The 25,777-nt window shown below is 35.1% G+C and overlaps 1 protein-coding gene across 1 annotated transcript; it reads right to left on the bottom strand.

The window, feature by feature from the left end:
• Nucleotides 1-1,768: 1,768 nt before the first annotated feature.
• LOC150098725 (nose resistant to fluoxetine protein 6-like) lies at nt 1,769-25,777 on the bottom strand. Its single transcript, XM_090405738.1, has 11 exons — nt 25,541-25,777; nt 25,311-25,425; nt 25,023-25,110; nt 20,403-20,509; nt 9,343-9,436; nt 8,852-9,017; nt 8,583-8,662; nt 2,936-3,058; nt 2,691-2,811; nt 1,900-2,086; nt 1,769-1,773 (listed from the first exon to the last, which is right to left on the bottom strand). Exons 1-11 carry the CDS (start codon nt 25,775-25,777, stop codon nt 1,769-1,771), a joined length of 1,323 nt encoding a protein of 440 aa, XP_090261864.1.

A 25,777-nucleotide genomic window follows, 5' to 3' on the forward strand; every position in this document is an offset into this window, starting at 1 on the left:
CGTAGTAGTGGAGAGATGTAGGGGATATTTATGTCCCGGTGGATCTGGGCGTTCCTGATGAACCACTGGGCGTCCAGAATCATTCGCAGGCATTTGTTCTGTAGTCTTTGTAGCTTGAGGATGTTTGTCTTGGAGGTATGGCTCCAGGCTGGGGAGGCGTATATGACTGTGGGACGGATCACTGTCTTGTACAGTAGTATTTTATTTGTTGAGCTTAGTTTGCTGTGTCTGTTGATCAAGGGGTATAGCTGGGCGATAACTTTTGAAGCTTTGGTGCATATACTCTTGATGTGGCTGTTGAAGCATAATCGCTTATCGAGAAGTATTCCTAGGTATTTTGCTTCAGTTTTCCAGGGAATTTTAGAGTTGAACAGGGTGATGTCTCCTTTGGGGGATGCTCGTCTTCTTGTGAAGAGTATCGTTGTACTTTTCTGGGGGTTTAATTGTAGTCGCCAGTCTTTAAACCATTTTTCCAAATTCTAGATTCAGGATGGTGTCTTGTAGTTTTTTGGTGACGAGAAGTGGTTGACGAGATCTGGCTAGAATAGCCGTGTCATCAGCATAAAGGGCGATGGCGGATGTGAGAGCATTTTGAGGGATGTCTGCCATATAGATGATGAACAGGATCGGGGCTAGCAGTGATCCTTGAGGAACTCCAGCGAGGATTTTCCGTTGGGTTGAGACTGTTTCATTGATTTTGACTTGCATCCTCCTGTTGGAAAGGTATGATTTGATCAGGTGTATCATGTTTAGTGGAAGGTTAGCGATGATAAGTTTTTAGAGGAGGCCTTGGTGCCAGATCTTATCGAAGGCCTTTGAGATGTCTAGGAAGACAGCTCCAGTGTGTTGATTCCAATTGAATCCTGTGGTGATGTATTCTACCAGTCTATGGATTTGATGGGTGATGCTGTGATTTTGACGGAAGCCGAATTGTTCTTCTGGAATGATATTTAATTGGTTGACATGATCTTGGAGTCTGATGAGGATGATTTTCTCAGCTATTTTCCCTAAATTGGATAGCAGGCTGATGGGACGGTAATTTTCAGGTAGGTGTGGGTCTTTGCCTGGTTTGTGAATTGGGATGATGTCAGCTATTTTCCATGACTGGGGGAAGTGCTGCCATTTGAGGATGGAGTTTATAATGTTTGCCAGATGTGCTATGGCTTTGCGTGGTAGTGCCTTGATGACTTGGTTAGTGATGCCATCCCGACCTTGGGCTTTTTTGATCTTGAGATAGTTGTCAGTTTTCGATCGCCATTTTGTTTTTACTTATACTCGATTGATGCAAGAAAAAAATAGGTTTCTTGAGATAAATTCAATAATAATAATAATAAGTATAAAAGTAAATTAATTAAACAAAATCCTAAATAACTGAGTTATATGAAATCACATTTATTTATTTATTTTTAATTAAAATAAGTGATCTACAAGACCCTTTTTTGTATATATTACTGAAATAATAATTTGGAAAAATAAAATTCATTTAAATAACTTAAAACGAAATAATTTTAATAGATACATTACGTTAAATTATTAAGTTTTATTAATTTTAGTTTTATATATAGAACGGGTAGCCTATTAAGAGTATATGAGAGAAAAGAAACAAACCTGCTCATAAATTCCCATGTAAAGTCGTTCTCGTAAAATTCCTCCATAGAAAAACATTACAGGAATGTGAAGGAGATACGCAAAATAGCACATTTTGTCAAATGGAATAAATCCTTTCCAAGACAGTAATCTATTAATAATTCCTAATAATGATAATAAATTATACTGTTATAACAAATGAAAATATAATTGTAAATTATAATACTAAATAAGAATTAATATTCGTAATCGTAGATATAACTTCGTCTGTTCGTTAACCGTATTTTTCATTATTCCATTACATTCACTTACCTCCATTTCCTGTTGTACAGGCAACTACAATCCATGCAATTGCCAAGGCCCAAGCTGTTCTATGAGCGGCTGCGTAAATAGCGGCTATTGTTTCATGCATTGCATGGCCATCGTGGTATTCGTAGAGGCCATAGACTACTGCTAACAGTGTCCCTCCCGCAAACAACCAACCTATTGTAAGAATTCCCTAAGGTAAAAAATGAAATACTTTAAAAGATAGATTGCAACTATAAAAAAATTAAAGCAAATTTTTTTTAAAAAATTAAATCTTGTTTATTTTTAATTTATTTAATTAAATAAAAAAACAGCTATTTTTTACAAGCATATATTATATATAAAAGACATTTATGCGAATCCCATTATTTTTTCCTTCACGACCTAGCTAAAAAGTTCTTCACCAAGACAATCATCCGAACCCACTGATCAAGCAAGCTTCAGACTATAATGAAGCAGATTTCTGCAAATACAAGAGACCCACGTCATTCTATGCTCAGTTGAACACAATTAATCTCACTGCCCTTTCAGGACGAGCTTAAAGCTCAATCATTCTCCACCCAAAGAACTTTCCTTTTCAGATGGAGTGGAATACGAAAAGCATTTATGCTTCACCCATCAAGTCAGTATCGTTCTGCGTTCTGCCCACTATTTTATTTTAAAATTTAAACATATTTATACTTTTATATTTAATAATTAATTATTTAATATTATTTAATAATTTATCAAATTTGAAATAAATGAGTACCTATTAAAATTTTTTGCTCATCTTTAAAGTATTTTTAAAGTATGCTTACCTGATTAATCTTCATTTTTGGTCGACATGTCAACAGATAGGCTGTTAGCATGCCGATACAAAACGGACCAATATGGTTATAAACTTGAGCGTATAGAATATTCCACATACTAGATGCAGTTCTTGAGAAAAAAATAAATAAAAATAAACGAATTCGTATAATATTCACATTAGAAGTCATAAAGTAATGGAAAATCGGAAAATTTGTTTTGAAGAAAACTGTGATATTGTTAAAACTACCCTTACCTGTAATCATAGAGATATGTGACTAGGGTGGGAGGGAAGCCATTCACCACAGTTACTACTCCGGTTGCAATGGCCCCTCCTAAAATAGCCAGGACAGCTAGTATAACTCCTGCCGTTTGAGACCTGAAAATGAATTTATATAACTAGCATTGCCAACATATAGTTTAAAATATAAAAAGCATTTTTTATACATAAAAATATTTAATATATTTTTTTTGATTATATTAAATATTATTCAGATGATTATTTGATCATTAGGTTACGTTATGGCATAATTAAATGTTTTTTAATTATTTATTATTTAACTATTCAGCATTATAATCAATGTAATCATTTCCATTTATTACAATGTTGGTTACAAAATTGTTTAGCTCTTAAAAATCATAATTATTTATACAACGTCGGTACAATACAATATTTGAACAAATTAATCTGTGTATACTACGCATGCGCGTCAACAACTTACGTTTCTCCCCCACCGCGTCAAAATACAATCAATATTGCATTTAATGATATATATAGAGATAAAACCTCTTTTGCTGGGGTTAATTTTTATAAGGAAGTAAATCACCTCTCTTTTGTTTTTATACAAATATACACGCTTATATCATTTACAATAAACAAAATAAAATTGTTGATATTCTAATTTAATTAATAAATAGAGTTTAAGATTAAAATTATAAACATGTTATTTATTTGCTAGGGTTAAAGTTACTGTAAATAAAACACTATTATTAATTTAATTTATTTTAAGATTTCTTGTAACATTTAAACATATTTCTCAAATAAAAATATAGCAATAAAAAAGAAGGAAAAAATATTAAAAAAGTTTTTTAAATGGCTGAGATTCTAATTTAATTTTGAAAATAAGTAAAATCTACCTTCTTTTGATATGGATATGGATATTATATGAAAAAACAGATACGGATATTATCCTAAGTAACAATTACAAAAAGTTGTTAGTTATTTCGTATATTTGTAATTTTAAGTTAAGCTATGAAAGTCTGAGGTGTATGATGTATGATAAATCAATATCCTTAACCAAAACATAACAAAGAGGGGCTTGCTACGTCAATTTTTCAGTAGAAATAGAAATAAGTACAATTACCAAACTAGAATTACATTCATTATCAATGAAATAAGCAAATTTAGTATTAAGTAATTACAATGTCTGTATATTTAATTCTGAATTGCATGTTTTCATGTAAATAAACCCAAAGTCAGAACTGAAAATAGGGACCATCAATATAAGGAGTATTAATGGAAAGGAAATCGAACTTGAAGAAGAATAGGAAAGGTACTATGTGGGTATAATTGAAAGGAAATACATAAGAAATATAATATACAACGAAAGGAAGAAGTAGCGACAGTATTTACCACCAGATACGAAGATTAACGTATTGATTGGAAGGTAGTTTCAAGTAGAGTTAGGTGGGCAAACTTCAAAATGGGGAAATGGACAAGGAAACTTATTTGTGCATACGGTCCCCCACAGAAGCTTCTTCTAAGGAAGAACTTTTTGTCATTAGAACAAGCAACTGACAAAATAAATGGAAAAAGTGGTTCTTGTTAGAAATCTGAGTAGGAAACGAATCCCACCAAGCATATAGAAACATTTTGGGAACATTTATAACAAAAGGCAGAACTAATAATAATGGTAAGTATTTACTGGACTGGACACGTATATTTTGCTCAGGACATGGACTAGTCATTACTAACACCATGTTTCAACATAAAGTTGTGCACAAGTTTATATGGAGAGAAGACCCAAGAAACAGGAAAAGCATCATTCTTGTGTCCACCATGGTGTTCTTGTTTTTCTATCCTTCCAGACAACTTCACCACATAGCTCCCTAGTTGAATCAATGTCTTCTTCAGAGGAGACATTGATTCAACTAGGGAGGTATGTGGTGAAGTTGTCTGGAAGGATAGAAAAACAAGAACACCATGGTGGACACAAGAAGTTAAGGAAGCAGTTCTGGAAAAGAAGAAAGCATATCAAAATTCCTATCAAATAAGTCGGCAGATACCATAAAAGAATACAGAGAAGAATGTAAGAGAGCTAAGCTATGTGTAAAAGTAGCTAAATAAAAGTCATGGGAAGACTTTGGTAAGAGTATAGAAAATAAATATCAGGAAGGTGACAAAATGTTCTGGAGATTACAGAAAAAAACTTAGAAATGGAGTAAAGAATACTCTAAAAGGGATCAAGGATGTTAAAGGTGACACTAAAGATAAGGATATTCTAAATGTCTGGAACAGTTACTTTGAATTACTGTTAAATGAACCTCTTGAAAATTTTGTTTTCAAAATTTTCAAGAGGAATGCAAGAGGAGTATAAATTGAAGTAGAAAAAACAGTCAAACACTAAAATGTGGGAAGGCAGCTGGGGTAGATGATATTTGACCAGAAATGCTGAAGTGTGGTGGTATAAAAGTCTTACAGTGGCTGCAATGCATAGTTCAGAAGGCCTGGACAGAGTGACGAATTCCCAATGATTGGAGTAGAGCTCTCATAGTACCCATATATAAAAAGGGAAATAAAACTGAATGTGAGAATTACAGAGTCATTTCCCTAATGAATGTTCCTGGTAAGATTTATGCAAGTATACCTGAGAAACGGTTGAGAAGAATTCTGGAAGGGAAGCTTGGTGAAGAACAAGCTGGATTCCGGCCAAATAGAGGCTGTCAGGATCAGATCTTCACTTTACGACAAATAGTCGAGAAATCATGGGAATATAACAAAGATCTCTATTTGAGTTTGGTAGATCTGGAAAAGACATATGACAAGGTGCCCACAGAAAAGCTTTTCAAAATTTACAGAGCATGCAGCAGTTGAAACTGAAGGAAGTACAGGAAGATGATGTAAAACCAGGGGTAAGACAAGGATTCACATTATCTCCACTCTTATTCCTCACCTGCATGGATTCATTTATGAAAGAAAGTGGCATTAGGCCTAATATTAGAATTGGAAATGTGAAACTTAGCTCTTTGCTTTATGCAGATGATATTGTACTCCTAAACACATCTAATGCAAGTCTCTAGGATTCTTTAACTAAATTGCATAACAGCTTTAACAAGTTTGGATTGAAAATCAGCAGTATAAAAGACCAAAACTATGAAAATAAGCAGGAACAAACATGAAAAAATTCAGCTTCATTCTGAATGCTATCGAATAAGTAAAACATTTTAGTTATCCAGGCAAGATTTTTAGTGAATATGGCAAAACTCTGGAAATATGTATAAAGGAGCAGCTATGGAAGTCAACAAAATAATTATGCAACAATTTTTTTATTAGAACAGACTGAAGAAATTGAGAAAGAATTTATTAAATCAAAGAAAGCGGTTAGCAGATCTATTTATAACATTATTATAAACAATGGGCTTTTAGTTAAAATTTATCGAACTGAAATAGGAGAATCATCTTTCAATCATTCATTCATTCTTTAGTTGATTATATTATTGACAACAGGTTTAAATGAAACAGTACAAATTGATAGTTTTTCTTCTTCATTATATGAACCACTGCATGCATGACGATACCAATGAAGATTTGTTCAAGACTGAAAAGTTCAATTTTGCATGATCAAATATTCATATAGGCGGAAAAATGTCACATACAAGTGCATGCACTCTTACACATAAGCTCTTCCTTAGCGTTTGTAGGCTCGGGGAAAGAGTACAAATGGACATAATATATGTTCAAATATTTAAAAGTTATAAATCAAGCTAACAAACTGTTAAATGAAATATGTCTTATCCTCAGATCTTTATAAATATACCTTCTTAACCAAAAAAATCGAAAAATATGTTTAAAACATTAAAACTGGTTTATATACGATTCAAAGTCGAACAAAATATCAAAGATGGCGGAATTTAATTATTATTGCGCATGTCTGGATGTTCTGTTGTTGGACCACGATGTTTGGATGAGTAATAAAGACACACATAATTCATAAATTATTATATAATAATAGTAATCCGTTTATTCCTCTATATATAGGGAATAGTCTAAAGTGTTTAACCATGTCTAACATTTAGAGACTGCAGAGATAGTGAGTTTTCATCGCTAGCCAATCAGAGATTGGCATGCTCAAGACCATCACTAATTATAATGGCATCTGGAGAAAAGACGGCTGACAAGTGCTGCCATCATTACTTTCTTTACATGCTGCCATGTTCCTAGATATGTTATTATCTAAAACAGTGTGGATTTTACGGTCAATTTTCTTGAGTTTACGGAATGAAAAACGCTAGTATTGGGGATAAAACTCGCTTACCTGAGACACAGGCTGACTAACTTGGAAACGAATAATCAGTGATTGAACTTGAATTTAGACCTTTCATCAGTGTAAGATGACTACTACAGAGACTATTTTATTTATTTATGCCATAAAAATGGTTCTGAAATGTCATTTTTACTCTTATTTAATACATTTATACTTATTTGATAAATTTATTCTTGTATTTATGGTATGAAGGACCTCTAAAGTTGGGGCACAGGCAGATTCTTCCTTTTGCCCACATCTAAGGGCAGCAGCTTTTTATATACTTTAAACCAGAAAAGGTTGTATATTCATAGTGCATTAATACCGCAGATAAGCTAGGTTTGTTTTTTCTATTTTATTAATTTTCTTTTATAATTTTTTTAACCTAATCTATAAACCTTTCTCTACAGACAAATATTTGAAGGCTTTCTGAAGGCACCTTAAGCTCGCAATGGCCTCACACCAGACGATACAATTCAACTCCAACTTAAAGACATTCACAAACATCTACGTCCACATTGGGATTTGAATTTGTCGCCTATTTATTGGAGAGCGGATAAACATTAGCCTGTGAGCTGAGGCTATCTTTGCTTAAAGCAAAAAAAAAAAAAAAAAAAAAAAGTCGATCACACACTTATGAGCATATGTTAGTTACAGATGGTTAGCTCCCAAAATAAATAAATAAATAAAATAAACTACTTTTTGTTACAAACAATTTTGGACAAGAGTTTTTTTTTTTTTTTTGCTAGACATAATAAACATCCTAAAAATTGGCTGTGACAGCACATTGCATGCACTGGATACAAATCATAACCATATTTTAATATTGTGCAAAATCTAGTTAAACAATTTGTTTTCACTATTTAATTATCTATAATGAACATCTAAAGAACACTGCTGATCAAGAGTTTCGGAAAAATGTAGGCCGTTTTTTCGAATTTGTAAATATTTCTTCTTATTTCATATGCATTAAACTAGATGGCGCCACCAGTCACAATAGTTTGGCCAATCAAACCTGCTGTACAACTCTGTCTCCAGTACTCAATCCACTAACTACGCCAACACCATCTACTGCCGACCACGACCACTAGCATTTCCACAGACAATCACAAAGATCTATGCCCACGGTGGGATTCGACCCCGCAACCTTTTGGCTGGATAGCAGATACACTAACCACTCGGCCAGCCAGGCTGGCAAAAACAACAACAACAAAACAGCATTGACCTGTGTGTGTGGGGGGGGGGGATCGAACCTTCGCGTTATTAGCAAGCTGCTCTAACGGGCCATTCTTTCTATCACTTGTTACATTGAAGATTATTTCAAACTAAATGTGAATTTAAATTTTAAAGCTATAAGTACAAGCTTTAAGATATACTAACCTGCTCAACTGAAAAAGTATAACTACTGTGACTAGATACATTTGCATTAGAGTGGCTAAGAACCATGTGTGATAGAGACACTAGAAAAATGAAATAGTAAAAGACAGTGAGTATTTATTTACCTTAAAATTGTTAATAAATTAAAAAAAAATTCAGCAAAATTTAGAGAACATTTGGTAATCTTGTAAGTAAATAATATATCAGGATTTAAAAGTATTTTTCCGAAAGTATATTTAGTCAAACATAGATGGCGCTACCTTCACACTTACATCATCATAAATGTGCCAAAAGTTGTGAATGAGAGCGATATTTGTCCACCATCTTTGCCTACAGTTTTCAAGTTGCGGTTCGGCAAATGTTTTCCAAAATGGTCCGTTTCCAATGAGAGGGGTAAGAAGAAAAATGCCAATAATTACTAGCTGAGCAAAGACAAACCTGTGAATAAAAATATTTATTTTTTAAAAAATAATTCAGAAATAGGTAGAATTTTTTTAAAATTTAATTTTCATACCTCTTATAGTAAAGTACATTAATTCTATAAGAGATTTTACTTACCTTAAATATTGAAGGAGAAGAAATTTGGGAATGTAGGAATAAATGGAAGGTTTTATATCCTTCGCCCATCGGCTATATATAGAATGGAAACCCCTGGAATTTAAATCAGATAAATAAATCTCTCTCCTCTTTTTCTCATGCATACACCATATGATAAAATGTATACGTTTAATCCAAAATAATAATAATAATTAGATGGTCTTACCCAATAAAGAAAAAGGTGTCAATACCAACAGAAGGATTAGCCACAGTGCTGAATGTAATATGCTTTGTAAAATCAACAAAATTAAAGCCACTGCCTGCAAATAAATAAAAAGTACAAATAAAATAAAATTCACTCGAGATAAGAGAGACGGGGAAATTAAAATTACCATCGATCGTTTAGTCCAAATTACTACAATGAACAATAGATGGCGACACTAAACAACTTTAATGCATACTTGTCCTCGTGATTACGTTTATATACAGATAAAACATTAAAATCTTTTTGTGTTTTGTTAAAATAAATAGAAGTAAAACAGTTTATAAAGAAATAAATGGAATAGGTTTCACAAAGTAAAATGCATATAATCTAATTTAAATAAATTAACAGTTTTGTTGCAATTTTTGGTATAAAAACGTATATTTGAAAAAACTAGAATATCAAACTGTTGTTTAATTTTGACGGTATATATCAGAACACAGAATTATAAAAGTAATTAATTATTTATTGACTTATTGCTGATATTTCGCTGGTGTTATAACCAGCATCTTCAGAGCACAAAAATCCAGTTTGTCACAGTACGCGAGACTATAACAACATGTTGTAACAAAGGGGCTAGTTTAATAAAATTGTACCACCAACACAAAGACTAATGTCCTAAAAAACAGAGAGAGAACGCAAGTACTAGTTATGTCTTAAGATCACTGTCTCCCAAATCTTAGGCAAATTTATACAGCCATATTTGTTGAGATTCGGAGTATGTTTTTAATACTTCTGTTGCTTCTAAGAGCAATCTCTCTGTCTTGTAAAAGCTTCTGTGCAATACTTTTGTTTTCTTCCAGTTGCTTCTGTGTGCAGGGGTATCCAGAGCATGGTCTGATAGGTCCGACTTGCCATAATGATAGTGCCGGATGTATCTTTTATGTTCCCTGATGCGGATGTCCACAGTTCGTCCTGTTTGACCGTAGTAGGCTTGATTACACGAGCAGGGTACTTCGTAGACTCCTGGATGTGATAAAAGAGGGATGCTGTCCTTGGGTGAATGCATGAGAGTTGCTAATTTGACACACTGTCTGAATACAGTGCGTAGTTGATGTTTATTGAGAATTCTAGATATCATTTCCGATGTGCCTTTAATGTATGGGATGGTGGCTGTTTTGTTGTAGTTCTCCGTGGTGGATAGTGGGAGGGGTTTATTAGGAATGTTTAGTATTTTGGTTATCTTATGGGGGATTATAGCCATTGGCCAAGAAGGTGTGACATAAGTGAGCCAGTTCAGCAGCAAGAGCATTGTCATTGGAACAGATTGCTCTCGCTCTGTGGATTAGCGTTTTTAAAATGCCATACTGTTGAGAAGGGTGATGGTTTGATTGTTTGTGTAAATATCTCCATGTGTGTATGGGTTTTCTATAACCTGAGAATGATAAGGAACCATCTGGAAGACGTACGATTAGTGTATCCAGGAAGGGTAGAGAGTTATTCGCTTCCAGTTTCATTGTAAAGTGGATTTTTTCGTGCTGGCTATTTAAATGCACTAAGAATGTATCCAATGTAGCTGGGCCATGTGGCCAAATAGCAAGCACATCGTCAACATAGCGTAGCGAAAGCGTTGGTTTGAGAGTGGCTGTACTGATAGCTAGTTTTTCCAGGTGTTCTATGTAGAAGTTGGCTAAGGGGGAAGCCCATAGCTGTCCCATCTAATTGTTTGTATATTTTACCTTTCCATGTGAAATATCCTGCGTGTATTGTGAATTGAAATAGTTCAAATATATCAGGGGGAAAGTGTGACTAGCAGATTAAGGGTTTCAATTAGTGGTACATTTGTGAATAGTGAGGTGATATCAAAACTCACCATTAAGTCTGAGCTATGGTGTTCTAAAATACTTTTTTAGGGCAGAAATTTTGACAAAGGAGGGAAAATTGTTTATGAGAATGGCTAGTAGCTTAGCTAAATGTCTAGCCAGTTTGTATTTGGGACTATTTATACTATCTACAATAGGGGATAAGGGTGTACCTTGTTTGTGCATTTTTGATGTTCCATATATCTTGGGCGTTTTAACGTGGAAGGGCTTGAGTTTGTTTACTGTTTCTTTGGGCCAGGAAATGATTTTTTTTCAGTAATTTACGCACCTTATTCTTTTGCGTGTTGGTGGGATTGCGATCTATAATTTTGTATGTTGACTGATCTTGTAAAAGTGTGTGCATTTTGTTTTCATATTCTGTTATGTCCATCACCACGGTTGCGTTCCCTTTGTCTGCTTTTGTTATGATAATCTGGTTATTATTAACTCTTTTAGAGCAATAATTTCCTTATGAGGGATATTATTTTGGGAGGCTTAGACTGGATTACTATGTTGGCCACATCTAAACGTATGTTATTGGCTATTGCTGGAGGCAGATCGTATATTCCCCATTCAATGGATGCCATTATTTTGGGTTTTGGAACTTGCTTGGGAGTGGTGTCAAAATTGTGCCCTCGACTTAAAACACTGATGGCTTCTTTGGTTAAATTGAGCGATGATAAATTCACAACGACGCGATCTTGTTGAAATTGAGATGGTTGTGTAGCACTGCGTTGTTGAAGATTTTCAAACTTTTTGGTGTCGGTTTTTGACTATCACACCATCACCCTTCTCAACAGTATGGTGCGGTAGCCAAACCAACACTTTGGTTACGCTATGTTGACGATGTGCTTGCTATTTGGCCACATGGCCAAGGCACTTGGATACATTCTTAGCGCATTTAAATAGCCAACTTCCCAAATCCACTTTACAATGGAACTGGAAGCTAATAACCGTCTACCCTTCCTGTATACACTAATCACACGTCTTCCAGATGGTTCATTGTCATTCTCAGTTTTTAGAAAACCACATATATAGGAAGATATTTATACAAACAGTCACACCATCATCCTTCTCAACAGTATGGTATCTTAAAAACGCTAACTCACAGAACGAGAGCAATATGTTCTAACAACAATGCTACTGAACTGGCTCACTTACGCCACACCTTCTTGGCCAATGGCTATACTCCCCATAAGATAAACAAAATATTAAATGCTCCTAAGAAACCCCTTCCACTATGCACCACGGAGAACTACAATAAAACAGCCACCATCCCATACATTAAAGGCACATCGGAAACGATATCTAGAATTCTCAATAAACATCAACTACGCACTTATTCAGACCGTGTGTCAAATTAGCAACTCTCATCCGTTCACCCAAGGACAGCATCCCTCCTTTATCACATCCAGGAGTCTACGAAGTAATTCTTCAAACAGGAAGAATTGTGAACATCCGCATCAGTGAACATAAAAGATACATCCGGCACTATCACTATGGCAAGTCGGGCCTAGCGACCATGCTTTGATACACCGTCACACAGGATCAACTGGAAGAAAACAAAAGTACTGCACAGAAGCTTTTACAAGTCAGAGAGATTGTTCTTAGAAGCAACAGAAGGCTTAAAAACATCCTCCGAATGTCAACAAATATGGCTGTATAAATTTGCTTAAGATTTGGGAGACAGTGATCTTAAGACATAACTAGTGTCTACTTTCTCTCTGTTTTTTTAGGATTTTAGTCTTTGTGTTGTTAGTACAATATTTTTTTTTTATAGATAGAAGGTGCCTAATTAGGACTTTAGTCTTTGGTTGCTACAATTTTGTAAACCAGTTCCTTCGTTACACCATGTTGTTATATTCTCGCGTAGTGTGACATATTATGTTTTTATGCTCTGAAGATGCTGGTTATAAGACCAGCGACATATCAGCAATAAGTCAATAAATAATTATTTACTTATAATTCTGTGTTCTGATATATACCGTCAAAATTAAACAAAGGCTGCCATCTGCAACTTTTACTTAAAACAGAAAGAACACAGGAAAAAGCCAACATCCATCTATCACTGAGTCCGAGCACCATCTCGAGCAAAATCCAGATGGTGCCCTATTCTCAACGAGAAGATAATATGGACTTTTTTAAGTAAATGAGAAACATCTCACAATTGTAATTTATTCTCTTAATGAGTGAGAAAAACATGTCCTTTCTCGCTTTTAATTTCACAGTTTTCACTTATATAACTGTTATCTGGTGACATATCAGCAATAAGTCAATAAATAATTATTTACTTATAATTCTGTGTTCTGATATATACCGTCAAAATTAAACAACACGTACAACGAACACATAAGCCTTTCTACGCATTTGAGAAATATCAAACTATTACAGAATGCATATGAAAATTATATAAAAAGGATCTACACTACACCGTACACACCAGATAACAGTTATATAAGTGAAAACTGTGAAATTAAAAGCGAGAAAGGACATGTTTTTCTCACTCATTAAGAGAATAAATTACAATTGTGAGATGTTTCTCATTTACTTAAAAAAGTCCATATTATCTTCTCGTTGAGAATAGGGCACCATCTGGATTTTGCTCGAGATGGTGCTCGGACTCAGTGATAGATGGATGTTGGCTTTTTCCTGTGTTCTTTCTGTTTTAAGTAAAAGTTGCAGATGGCAGCCTTTGCGGTACTGTTATCTGGTGTGTACGGTGTAGTGTAGATACCAGTAATCTTTGTGTGTGTGTGTGTGTGTGTGTGTGTGTGTGTGTGTGTGTGTGTGTGTGTGCGTGCGTGCGTGTGCGCTAGAGGCAGTGTCGATTATAACTGGGTTTTCAGGAGGCAGGCCAGATGTGTGTTCCAAGGCATATGAAATCTTGCAGAAAAAATAAAGATCTGATTCTTTTAGTCTTAATTTATGGAGTTTTGTTGACTGTATCACACGCTGCCTAACGTTGTTGCTCATAATCAAACCCACTCATATCAGGAAAATCAATACACGATAATCTGCGTCGAAAATACTTAAACACAGAATTAATCAATCTTGACCATAGAAATAGCTTTTGAACTATACAGGGAAGTACTTTTTGTTTTTAAAATAAACAACCCTCATACTTGCTCATTCAATTACTTTACTCACAAGGGATAAGCAGGGATGTCCAATCTCAGGACAACTGTATACTCTAGCCATTGAAATAGCTACTCTTGGGAGGGGGGGGCGGAAATGCATAACTTCGTCTGTGGTGTTATGCATTTCCGCCCCCCCCCCCCTCACATTCAAAACTTGTATCAGGAATGTGCCGATGACGTCACAATCGCCATATGCAACGAGGAAGAAATGAAAACAATGAAAATACAGCACATAAGATGTATTCCTAGTGCAAAATGGAACTGGGCACGACTAAAAACCCATAGAAGCCCTCTTAACCTACAACCTGAAGTAGTAAAAAAGCAAAAACGCAATACAAATAATTGCCAAAAGCCTTTCCGAATACATCTTCACCTCAAGGAATCCAATTACTACTGAGAGCTCCCATTAACCCACATTTTAGCTAGTATTATCTCAATCCTTCCTAACACTTTTGCCCCACTAACTTCAAGAAAACAGACGCTGCTTTACATCACGCATCCAGCATTACTCTTTGCATATGCATCCACACGTTCATCCTCATACTACATAACTATGAAAAGCGAAAAGTTCAGCGTATTCTAAAAATTAATAAACCGAGACCATCTAACTTATGTACATATACTTACTATATCTATAGATATGAGCTGGGTGACCAATGCCATATGTATGAGTGTAGATCGATGCTAATACTGAAAATAACCGAATACCACGAATTGGTCCAACAGTACTCTCATCTTCTGTTTTTAATAGATGCTGGATATTAATGATTAAGGAGAACGACAAAACCATCTGGATTAGCTTATCTGAAAACAGAAAAACAAAATCATTTTGGTTGGATCATTTTTTTTTTAAGTGCTATGACGTCACTAAATAAAATTATGTCTCTTACTGAAATCCACAAATGTCATTTTTCGGTTACCGTAGTAATCAAATGCTGTCAATTTCAGTAACTACGTGATGCCATTGTTTGATAGCCATGGTAATGGCTTTCTTCTCAATTTCAACAATGATATCGTGTCAAGTTGATTCATGAAAATTATTATGCAAACAGTTAGCTGTAAGATTTTACAATATTTTGATTTACTTTCGTTTTGTGTGTTAATAAATTTTTAAATTGTTTATCAAAGATTATTATGCAAACAGTTAGCTGTAAGATTTTACAATATTTTGATTTACTTTCGTTTTGTGTGTTAATAAATTTTTAAATTGTTTATCAAAGATAATTTCGCAAATTTATTTGCTGTTTTTCTCTGGGTTTATTTATAAACCTTAAGATTATTATAAAATAATCCAAACAAGACCATTCTAATAAGATTCCTCTTCAGAGACGTGTAAATAAAGAGCCTACAGAACAGGGTCAGTGTTGGATGCTCACGGACTTTGTGTAAACTGTATATACATAGAGAAAGTCAGAAAGAGAAGTGTGTTAATGCTTGTAGAGTTAGGTTACAAGAGATGACCTACATTGTCGCACAGGAGGGCAAAGAAAGTAAAAGTAACCTAATTAACAGCATGGAGGTATTCTTCCCCCCAGGTGATTTAAGAGAGCCTCGAAATGAAGTGCAACCGGTGTGTATTCAGCCGGCCTCAGTAACTACCGCTAAAAAAAAAAAAAAAAAAAAAAAAAAAAATCAGCTAACGCCTATAATGAGAGATTATGAACATGGGAGATTCTCGAGAGAGTTTATTGGAATTATCACTGAGTATAAACATGAATTGTGGATCCCCCTAATAGCTCGAGTTACTATTTTGTGGATATATAGTTATAAAGTTACGGAATAATTAATTTGCATACGATGTTTCATGTATTTCGTAACACATTTATTTATTAGGAAAATTAAGCCATCGGAAATTTGCCTCCTACAACGCAGAACGTTACTGGTTTGATGAGTGAGGCATAAATGCTTTTCATATTCCCCTTTGTCTGAGGGGGGGAGTTCTTTGAGTGGAGAGTTACTGAGCTTTAAGCTCGCCCTGGAAGGACATTGAGATTAGCTGTGTTCAGCTGAGCATAGAATTGACTTGATTCTTTTCTATCTGTAGAATTCTGCCTTCATTGTAGTTAATTTTCTATCTCCTCTTTATTGATTCCGTTTGGAAGCTAGCTTGATCAGCGGGTTTGGATGATTGCTTGTCTTGGTGCAGAACTTTTCTGCTAGGTCATGGAGGAAGGATGAGATGTAGGGAAGGTTGACTTCTCTGTGAATCTGGAGGTTTCTCATGAATCCTGGAGCATCCAGGATCATTCTCAGGTATTTGTTTATTCTCTGCAGTTTTTGAATGTTTGGGTCCGAGGTATGCTTCCATGCAGGAGATGCAAAAGTGATGAGTGGGCGTATTACCATCCTGTATATGAGTAGTTGGTTTCGAGTATCCAGTTTGCTTCTTCTGTTGATCATGGGGTAGAGTTGCGCAATTACTTTGGATGTCTTCGAGCTTATGTGTTTTATATGACTACTGAATTTGAATTTTTTGTCAAGCATCACGCCGAGATATTTGACTTCAGTTTGCCATGGAATCTTAACTCCTAATAGGTGTATGTCCTCCTTGGTTTGGACCTTCTTTTTGAAAAACAGTATGGCTAACTTTTTTGGGCGTTTGCTTGGATCCTCCAGTCCATCAGCCACTTCTCCAGTGTATGAACACGGCTTTGGAGTCTTCTGATTGCCAGTTGGGGGACTGAGAGATCTTGCTAGTAAAGCAGTATCATCTGTATATAATGCAGCGACTGTTGAACTTGGGTTTTGAGGATTATCAGCTATGTAGATGGAAAATAGCAGAGGGACCAGAAGTGATCCCTGCCGCACACTTGCCAGGATCCTGCATCTGGTTGATACAGTTTCATTTGTTTTGACCTGCATGTATCTGCCTTTGAGGTATGTGTTAATTATTTTTATTAACTTGATTGGTATATTGAATTTGATGAGTTTGTGGAGAAGACCCTGATGCCACATCTTATCAAAAGCCTTCGCAGCATCTATGAAGACCGCAGCTGTGTGGAGATTTCAGTTGAAACTTTTGTCATATATTCGACCAGTCGGTGTATCTGTTATATGGAGTGCTATGGTTTTCTCTGAATCCGAACTGCTCATTCGGAATAATTCTTAATTTATCCGATGCTGATTAAGCCTTGTTAGGACGACTTTTTCCGCAACCTTTCCAAGGCTGGATAGAAGACTGGTAGGTCTGCAGCTTTCGGGGAGTTGAGGGTTCTTTACAATCTTTTTGATTGGTGTAATATCCTCCGTCTTCTAAGTTATGGGAAAATGCTTGAATCTGAGGATGGCATTGATTTTGTTGACTAGATGCACAATGGCTTTTCTGGGGAGTAGTTTGATTATTCTGTTTGTGATTCGATCTGGATTTGGAGCCTTATTGTTGTTCAGTTGGGTTATGATATTTGTAATTTCCACTGGAGAAGTGGGTGTGATAGGTTCTGAATTATCCTTTTGTTGTCTTAAGACCTGCTTGATGGGCAGTGAATCTTGTAGATAAGATTGATGTTTAAATTTTCGTAAGAGGGGTTTCATTGTGTAACCCCTCTTATGGGGTTACACAATTTTCTAGGCTGTCAATTAGAACTTCGGCTTTTTCTTTGTCTATGCGAGCAATTCATTTTTTGGTCTGTATTGAGGGTTTGGGTTGGCGTTTAGTTATTCAGAATTGTTTTATCTTGCGGGGCTCTTCCTGGCTTTGTTTTTTGCTCTTATTAGGTCCATGATTTCCTCAGGAATCCGACCGCTTGGGTGAAAGACTGTGGTTTGCGTAACTGATGCTATTGCTTTTTTGATTTGTCTGGTAAGGTTGTTTACGGCTATGTCTTTCTCCTCTTTATTGTGAATAATAGGTACTGGACCGATGAGACCTGAAAGAGTTCTGGAGAGCTTATCCCAAGATATAAAGGAGTGCGGAGGAGATAATTGCTCTTGTGTACCGAGCTCAAGCAGAATGGGGTTGTGATCAGAAGACAACTCGTTTAGCGTTTCTAGTTGATATTGGTATCTGATGTTTCTGAGAATGGCGATGTTGAGTACATTTTGTGCTTCCAGCTGGGCTGTGATGAGTGGGCTCTGTGGATCCGGCTATAAGAATAGCGTTTCGCATTGAATAATCGTTTAGAATACGCCCTTTGTCATTGATTGGCGTTAAAGTCTCCAGCCATAATGATGGAGTCTGTGGAGTCGAGAATGGAGTCAAAGTTAGATACCAGTAATAGAATGCTGGTGGGTGGACTGTATGCAACATAGACTTTGATAGTGCCAGCGTTGTTTGTATGAACTTCAATACCTGTTATCTGTAGGTTCTTGGTTTTCGGATTGGTCAGGACGTTGTGGCTTAGATAGTTTTTAATGACGGCTGTGCCTCCTCCACTGGCGGTGAGTGTATCTGTTTTGTACAACACGTAGCCCCGTAATTTAGGGCTATTAGCTGGCCTGAGATGTGTTTCATTTACTAAGACTATATCAGGATTGTATCTGTGAGTGAACTCTTGCAGTTCCAGGATTTTGTTGCTCAGTCCATTTGCGTTCCACGCAGTCACGATGAGGGAGTTAGGCTTATATTTCTTTTTATTCATGATTGAGGGCTGTCAGAATTGAATGGGTGCCTTGCAGGAATCTTTTCGTTGAGGATGGCGAAGGAATTGGTATGCTGAATTCCTGTAATATGGTAGCTAGTGAGGCAGTTAGTACTGACGTTAGATTACAGCTTATTTGTTCATGGGATGGAATAACTTAGCTCGTGCGGCCTCGGCATAAGTTTTGGTCACTGCTACAGTTTGTTTTCTTTCCTTAGTTGTCGAATTGGAGATTATTTGGACGGAGGGGAGCGACCTGCACGGCTGTCTTGAGTATCGCTGCGGGGTGGTGGTAGGGCAGCTTTTGCTGGCTGGGGGTTCTTTCGGTGTGTAATGTACCCCCTTGTAGTTTGCAGGGTGAGATCCTCCGCAGTTGGAGCATTTAGCTGGCGTGGATCTTGGTTTGGTGCATGTGATGATCTAGTGGTCCTTGCCCATTTTAAACACCTGAAGTTGGCCTTGCATAGTTTTTGGGCATGGCCAAACCTTTGGCATCGCCGAGTTGACGACTTTTTCCTTTGCGGCTCAGTAGAAATTCTGAGGCCACAGATATCAGTCACTTCGTATATCTTTTTCTGCGTCTTGTCAATCTCTACCAGCACCAGTGCCATAGGCCGTTTATCTGACCTGAGCATCCTGCTCACTTTGACTGGGGTCAGGCCCTGACTCATAAGGTCATCACCACTGATTTCTTCAGGGGATAACACTACGAAGTACCACCTTCAAATTCTTTTCATTTGGTAAAGCAAATGTATAGTAAGGAAGACTTTTGTTGTCCATTAGCTTTGTCATTTGTGTGTAGTCAGCGACTGAGGCTGGCTGGATTTTGATTCCTTCCAAAACATCCGAAAAATGTTTCATGCAGAGGGGTGAGACAGTGGGAATCAAGCTGTGTTAGCGCCAGTACAATGTGAGTTTCCCGAAAAACATTGTATAAATATAAATAAACAAAATAAATATAAATAAAACTCAATCAGGCACAGTCTAAGATGACAATCCGATTTCCAAAAAAATTATCTGACGAATTTCGCCAGCAACAACCTCTCTCCGAATAGAAGCTATATAAAAGTTATATAAATATGTGAAGGGTGTATTTAAGTCTTTGCTAATTACTAAAATTATTTGAAGCAAAATAAAAATATTACATTTTATTTGAAGACTTAATTTTATTTCCAAAAATTTAGTATTATTTTTTATTTTATTATTTACATCCTCTCCACGCACCACTAAAACCTATTCTACATTACTACTGTGAATAGATTGTTTGGGAAAAACTGCTCATAGGACCAACCATGGAACTTTTTCGAGCCATTTGAAGTTTTCAATATATACAGTGATGGTCTCACACACGTTGACGAAATGTATCTACTATCTAAAAACATTTTTAAATATCTACGTCATAGTGTGATCGACCCCACAGCCTTTTAGAGCTAAAGTCTATTTAATATGTTATCTTATATTTTAGCTTCTGTTTATAGTGACGATATGTTCACTGTATATTTACTTACTCTGTTTTTTAATATCTTTTACTTGCCACGTAGCATTCCTTCTTCGTATAACAATATCTGCTGTTGTTCCCAAGACTACTAAGCCAATAACTAGACCAAGAGCAGTCCTATAATAATGATACAGTCATTTATTACAGTTGGTTATTATTCAATGGAAAATAATTTATGAAAATATCTATAATCAAAGATGATTAATAATAATAATAAATATTGCTACACAGCATTAGTTCACTGCCATGTTTATTTTATAGTTTATTTTCCCCTGGCCTTTTAAGGTTAATCCTAAGGGGGAAAAATGAAAAAAAAAAAAAACAATTTAATTTATTTTTTGTTGTTACCAGTCAAGCATGGAAAGAAACCAGTAAATAAAATAAAATAAAAATTAATTCGTTTGCTTTTCTTTACCTTCTGGACTTTTCCAAGAACTGTGTTAAATATATGATTAAACCAACCAATGAACGAATCGTAATAAAATATTTCACAAAATTTAGCAATCGTATTATTGGAGAATATAAGCTCGTGATATGACACCTACTAAACAATGAAATTGCCAAGCTAATTTCATTGGTGAATCGTAATAAAATATTTCACAAAATTTAATAATCATATTATTGGAGAATATAAGCTCGTGATATGACGTCAGCTAAACAATGAAATTGCTAAGCTAATTTCATTGGTTAGTACTGCTTAATGTTTATATGTTACAGAGTTAATATTTGAGTCTAGACCAGGGGTCGGGAACCGGCGGCTCTTGGCTGAACAAAGTGCGGCTCTTTTATATTGAATTAAAAGATACATAATTAATACAAACAACTAAATATTGTTTTTTGATACGGCCTGTTCGTGGTGACAACTACGTTACATTTGAAATACCGCTAAATGTTAATCCTGCTTAAGGTAACTAGCGCCACGGCGAAAATTCGAACTAACTGATCAGCTGTCCTGTCAAACACCACGGTTTTTAGATACATACGGATTTTAACTGTCAAAATAAATATTCTGTTAGTTAACTTATTTATTGTGGTACTAAACTGGTGTTTAATTTATTGTCAGGTAATGTTATGCACAAATTAATTTTTATTATGTTATTATGTTGAATTTGTGTTTTTATTTTATTATCACAGGTAAATTTGTGATAATAACCCTCCTAATAAGAGTTCAAGAAAAAGAAAAGGATTCAATAAAATGTAGATAGAGAAATTTGCATTTATAAAAGTCAATTGAAATCCGCAATGTTTAATTTGCCATCTACGACTTCAAAATAACAAATCAACTAATGTCGAACGACATTTACGAGGAAAAAAAAATTGTTTTTCTCGTAAATTCACCTTTTGCTATTGGTGAATTTCTAAAAAAATTGCATATGTAATGTCTCTGAAATTCTATTTAAGGATATGAAAAATAAGGACGAGATACGTAAAAAAGGTAAAGATTTATCTCTTTCGGCTATAACTGTCAAGGAACAAATTGTAACAATTTCTGCAGAAGTTTCAAATATGCCAATTATGGATATTAATTCTGCCGATTTTATATCTATTGCAGTTGATGAATCAAATGATATTTCCGATATGGCACGATGCTCGTGATGGTTAAATATATCACATCTTCCGGTATTCGAGAAGAACGTCTTGATCTGCTAACACTTAAAGGACAGACTACAGGTCACGATATTTCAGAAACCTTCTAACAAGTTTACAGAATAAAAATATAAATATTAATAATATAGTATGCATTGCAACCGATGGCGCGCCTTCTATGATTGCGAAAACTAAGGGTTTGTTAAATTATTCTCCACTCGTATTCCACGTGGAGTTATTTCATTTCATTGCAATTTGCATCAAGAAGCTATAGTTGCAAATTCTTTGGGATTATTACCACAACTAAAAAGCGTGATGGATGTTGTTGTGCCCATGATCAATTTCATCCGATTTCAGGCGTTGAATTCATAGACATTTTGACACATTTTTAGAGGAACTGGGTAGTCAACATAAAGATTTAATGACATTTACATCTGTAAGTTGGTTATCAAGAGGAAAAGCATTAAAACGTTTTTTTTTTTCCAGTGCTTAAGAGAAGTAACAGTTTTCTTAACCACTAAAAAGTATAACGTAAATCATTTGGAACTTCTCAGTAATCCCGAATGGATACAAAATTTTTGTCTTTTGCTTGATACGACAGAACATTTTAATAAGCTAAATTTGAAGTTGCAAGGGAAGGGAAACACAACCTTAAATTACTAGAGGAAGTCCTTACCTTTGAACAGAAACTAAGAGTGTTTTTCGAAGATGTTACTGAATAATTCATATATTTGGAAAATTTAAAGAATAATAGATTGAATTTAAATCAAGAAAAAGTTGATTGCAAAATATTCTCTGAAATGATTACTGTAATTTTAGATTAATTTAGAAGCAGATTTCAGGATTTTAAAAAACATCAGGAGATGATGGAATTTATATTACATCCGTTAAATTGCAATTTAAAATTAATATATATTGAAGCTTTTCCCGGAATATCAACTGCAGAACTACAAATGGAGCTTCTGGAAATTCAGAATAAAAGCATCTGGGTACAAAAACTTCAGGAAATGGTAGCACAAATTGAAGAAAATGAGGAAACTATGGAAGAAACACCACAGGAAATTATATTTAAATGTTGGAATTCTTTCTCAACTAATTATTCAAATACCAGGCGACTTGCTTTTGAGGTTTTGACTCTTTTCCGTACAATTGCGAACAATTTTTCTCTTCAATGAATTACATTAAAAATAAGTATTGGAACAAATTGACTGATGAAAGTTTGAAAGCCGAATTATCATTAAAGTGCACGACATACAATTCAGATTTAAGTAAATTGGCTGAGAAGATGCGAAATCAAAAGTCTCATTAGTGAATTTTAAATGAAAACAATCAAATATCGATTAAAATACATAATATTGTATTTTTGTTCGGACTAATATTTTTTGCAATACAAATTCCGACATTTTTGAAATATTATACTTACTTCAGCATGTTTTCTGATTAAAAACTTAATGTTATATGTCCTTAAAAGGACTGGCTTAAACGGGCGAAGCAAGAATGCTTTTCATCTTCCCTATTATCTGTAGAGGACCGTGTAGGGATAAGGTGTTATTGAGCTATTAAAGCTCGGATCATGGCAGGAAGGTAACAGCAATAGCCGAGCCTCAGTTAGAACTTCATTGGCTACAGCATTGCCATCCATTACCCTCCAAGGGTATATTAATCAGCGCATCTCACGGTCGATCGATCCTGCAAACTTAATGTTGTTTCATTTATTGAACATATAAAAAATTAATATCCAAAAACATAAAAGTGGTATTTGATATCTGGAAGTACTGAATTAAAAACAAATTTACCTAAGTTTGAACGAACTGCAACTTTGAGTCACCAGGAAAAATCGAATTGAAGTTGCGGCTGCCAATATTTTGTTTTAATTATTATTATTATTATTATATTTTGGTGGAATGGCTGTTTGGTTCAAAAAGGTTCCCGACCCCTGGTCTAGACGTAATTGATTTTGTTAAACGTTCAGAAATATGTGACCAATTTCATGTTAACCTGTTCAGATAGAATTTTTGCATCCTCTCTCTCCCCCCCCCACCTTCTGACAATGAAATATGGTCTGACTTAACTTGAAACACCTTTTTTTTTATCGCAAAAAAAAATTTACTTAGTTACGATTCGATATTACCACAATAGTTTTATTTTTTTTAAAAGCTAATTCTTCAACTTGGAAGTAGCTGAACCGTTAATAGGTTCAGAACAAGGCCACTTCGAGATCATTTTTACCATATAGTAGAATTACTTATTTGCAATTCTCGTGTGTCGGAAGTGACGGATAACTGTTATTATTTACAGCAGAGTCACACTCGTCGGAGGTCAGCGAACGTTTCACGTTCGCATTCATGTGTGTAATTGTCAAAATAAAACAAGGAGTTACACTTGACCGAATCGCTGCTACAAGTAGCAAGACTTATTTTTGCATTTATTTATGTGGGATTATCATATTTTAAGCTAAATATTTGCAGGCTAACACTTTATTTGTCCTTGACAAAATATGTAAACAATTATTCTGAAAATTGTTACCCTTGAGTGTCAGACAAATTCTGTGACTCAATATAAGAGATAATAGAAATTTAAGCTATTTAGCATTGTACTAAGTCTAAAGATTTTTCCTGACAAGATCAAACTATGTATACATTTTTGGTCCACAGGCTTCGCTTCATGAGGATGAGCATTATCGCCGTGCAAGATAAATATCTTCCTTCCCACCCGCATATGGGAGAGCATTGAGGTTACAAGACCTAGTCTGGATAAGTTGCAGCATAACTAAAATAACAAATGAAAACCAAACTGTAGAGGAAATAACATGCTTTCATTACGAAGGATGTGATGCAACATTTGATTGATAATGATGTAGGTAATCAACTACACCCTTTTAAATCAATCTTTGGTACCATAAACCGAACAACGAAAGACAATAAGGAGGGAAGCACAATTAAATTGTTATAAATCCATAATAATATCGAGAATATTATGTAGTTCAGAAAGTTGACTAGAAATGTGAAAAAAAAATAAGAAAATCTTAAAATGAAGTACTTACAATATAATCTTTTCTTCTAGAGTAAATTTTACGGATTGTTTAGTTTCACAATAAGCCACCTTGACAGGACCTCCCAAAAATTTCAAAGCTGTATTAAAACAAAGCATATTAAATGTAATCAAATGATAGATGAGTAGCATTCCATAAAATTTTATAACAATGATCGCTCACGTGATTTTTGTAACAATCAAAGATACGCTCTTTCAATTACGGTTGATTTCAGTGGTATCACTTTTGTAAATTTCAACAATAAAGAAATATGTTAATTATTAACAGTGTGATACTTACTTGAGTTGAAAATCTGTTCAATATCATTAAGGGTACAAGTTGAAGGGAAGCAAACTCCGAGTCTGGAGACTATATACTTGGGATTGACTCTGCCATATTTTAAAAATTTGAAAAACTGAAACGAAATAAAGATCATTTATAGATCGCTTATAATCAGCTTTGATGTGGCATATTATAATATCCAAAAGGCGCTTTACAGCCTATAGAGAAATCCCATGAATCTTACTCACCGTTTTCGTATTGGCAATGTGTGATGCGGACCTGTTGCCATAGTGATATTCCTTCAACGCATTTAGAATACCTTTAGATGGACGGACTTCGACCATGCAGTATTGACCACGAAATACTTCCTCTTCCTTTCTAGCAGGTGGCGACTCCTTACGTCCTGCAACAATGCTGAGACATTCATCGTATTCTCCGAGAGCAGTTACGGATCCTCTCAACATTCCACTAGGTGGTTTACCCAT

Source organism: Typopeltis vanoorti, chromosome 15 (assembly GCF_054136105.1).
Source record: "Typopeltis vanoorti isolate ZY-2024b chromosome 15, IOZ_Tvanoo_1.0, whole genome shotgun sequence".
NCBI lineage: Eukaryota > Metazoa > Arthropoda > Arachnida > Uropygi > Thelyphonidae > Typopeltis > Typopeltis vanoorti.

Coding starts and splice junctions, on each gene's coding strand:
- LOC150098725 (XM_090405738.1), bottom strand. CDS start 25,777: ATGGGTAAACCACCTAGTGGAATGTTGAGAGGATCCGTAACTGCTCTC. Junction 9,018..9,342: donor GACACCTTTTTCTTTATTGG/GTAAGACCATCT, acceptor TTTTATTCACAG/GTTTGTCTTTGCTCAGCTAG. Junction 2,087..2,690: donor CAAAAATGAAGATTAATCAG/GTAAGCATACTT, acceptor TTTTTACCTTAG/GGAATTCTTACAATAGGTTG.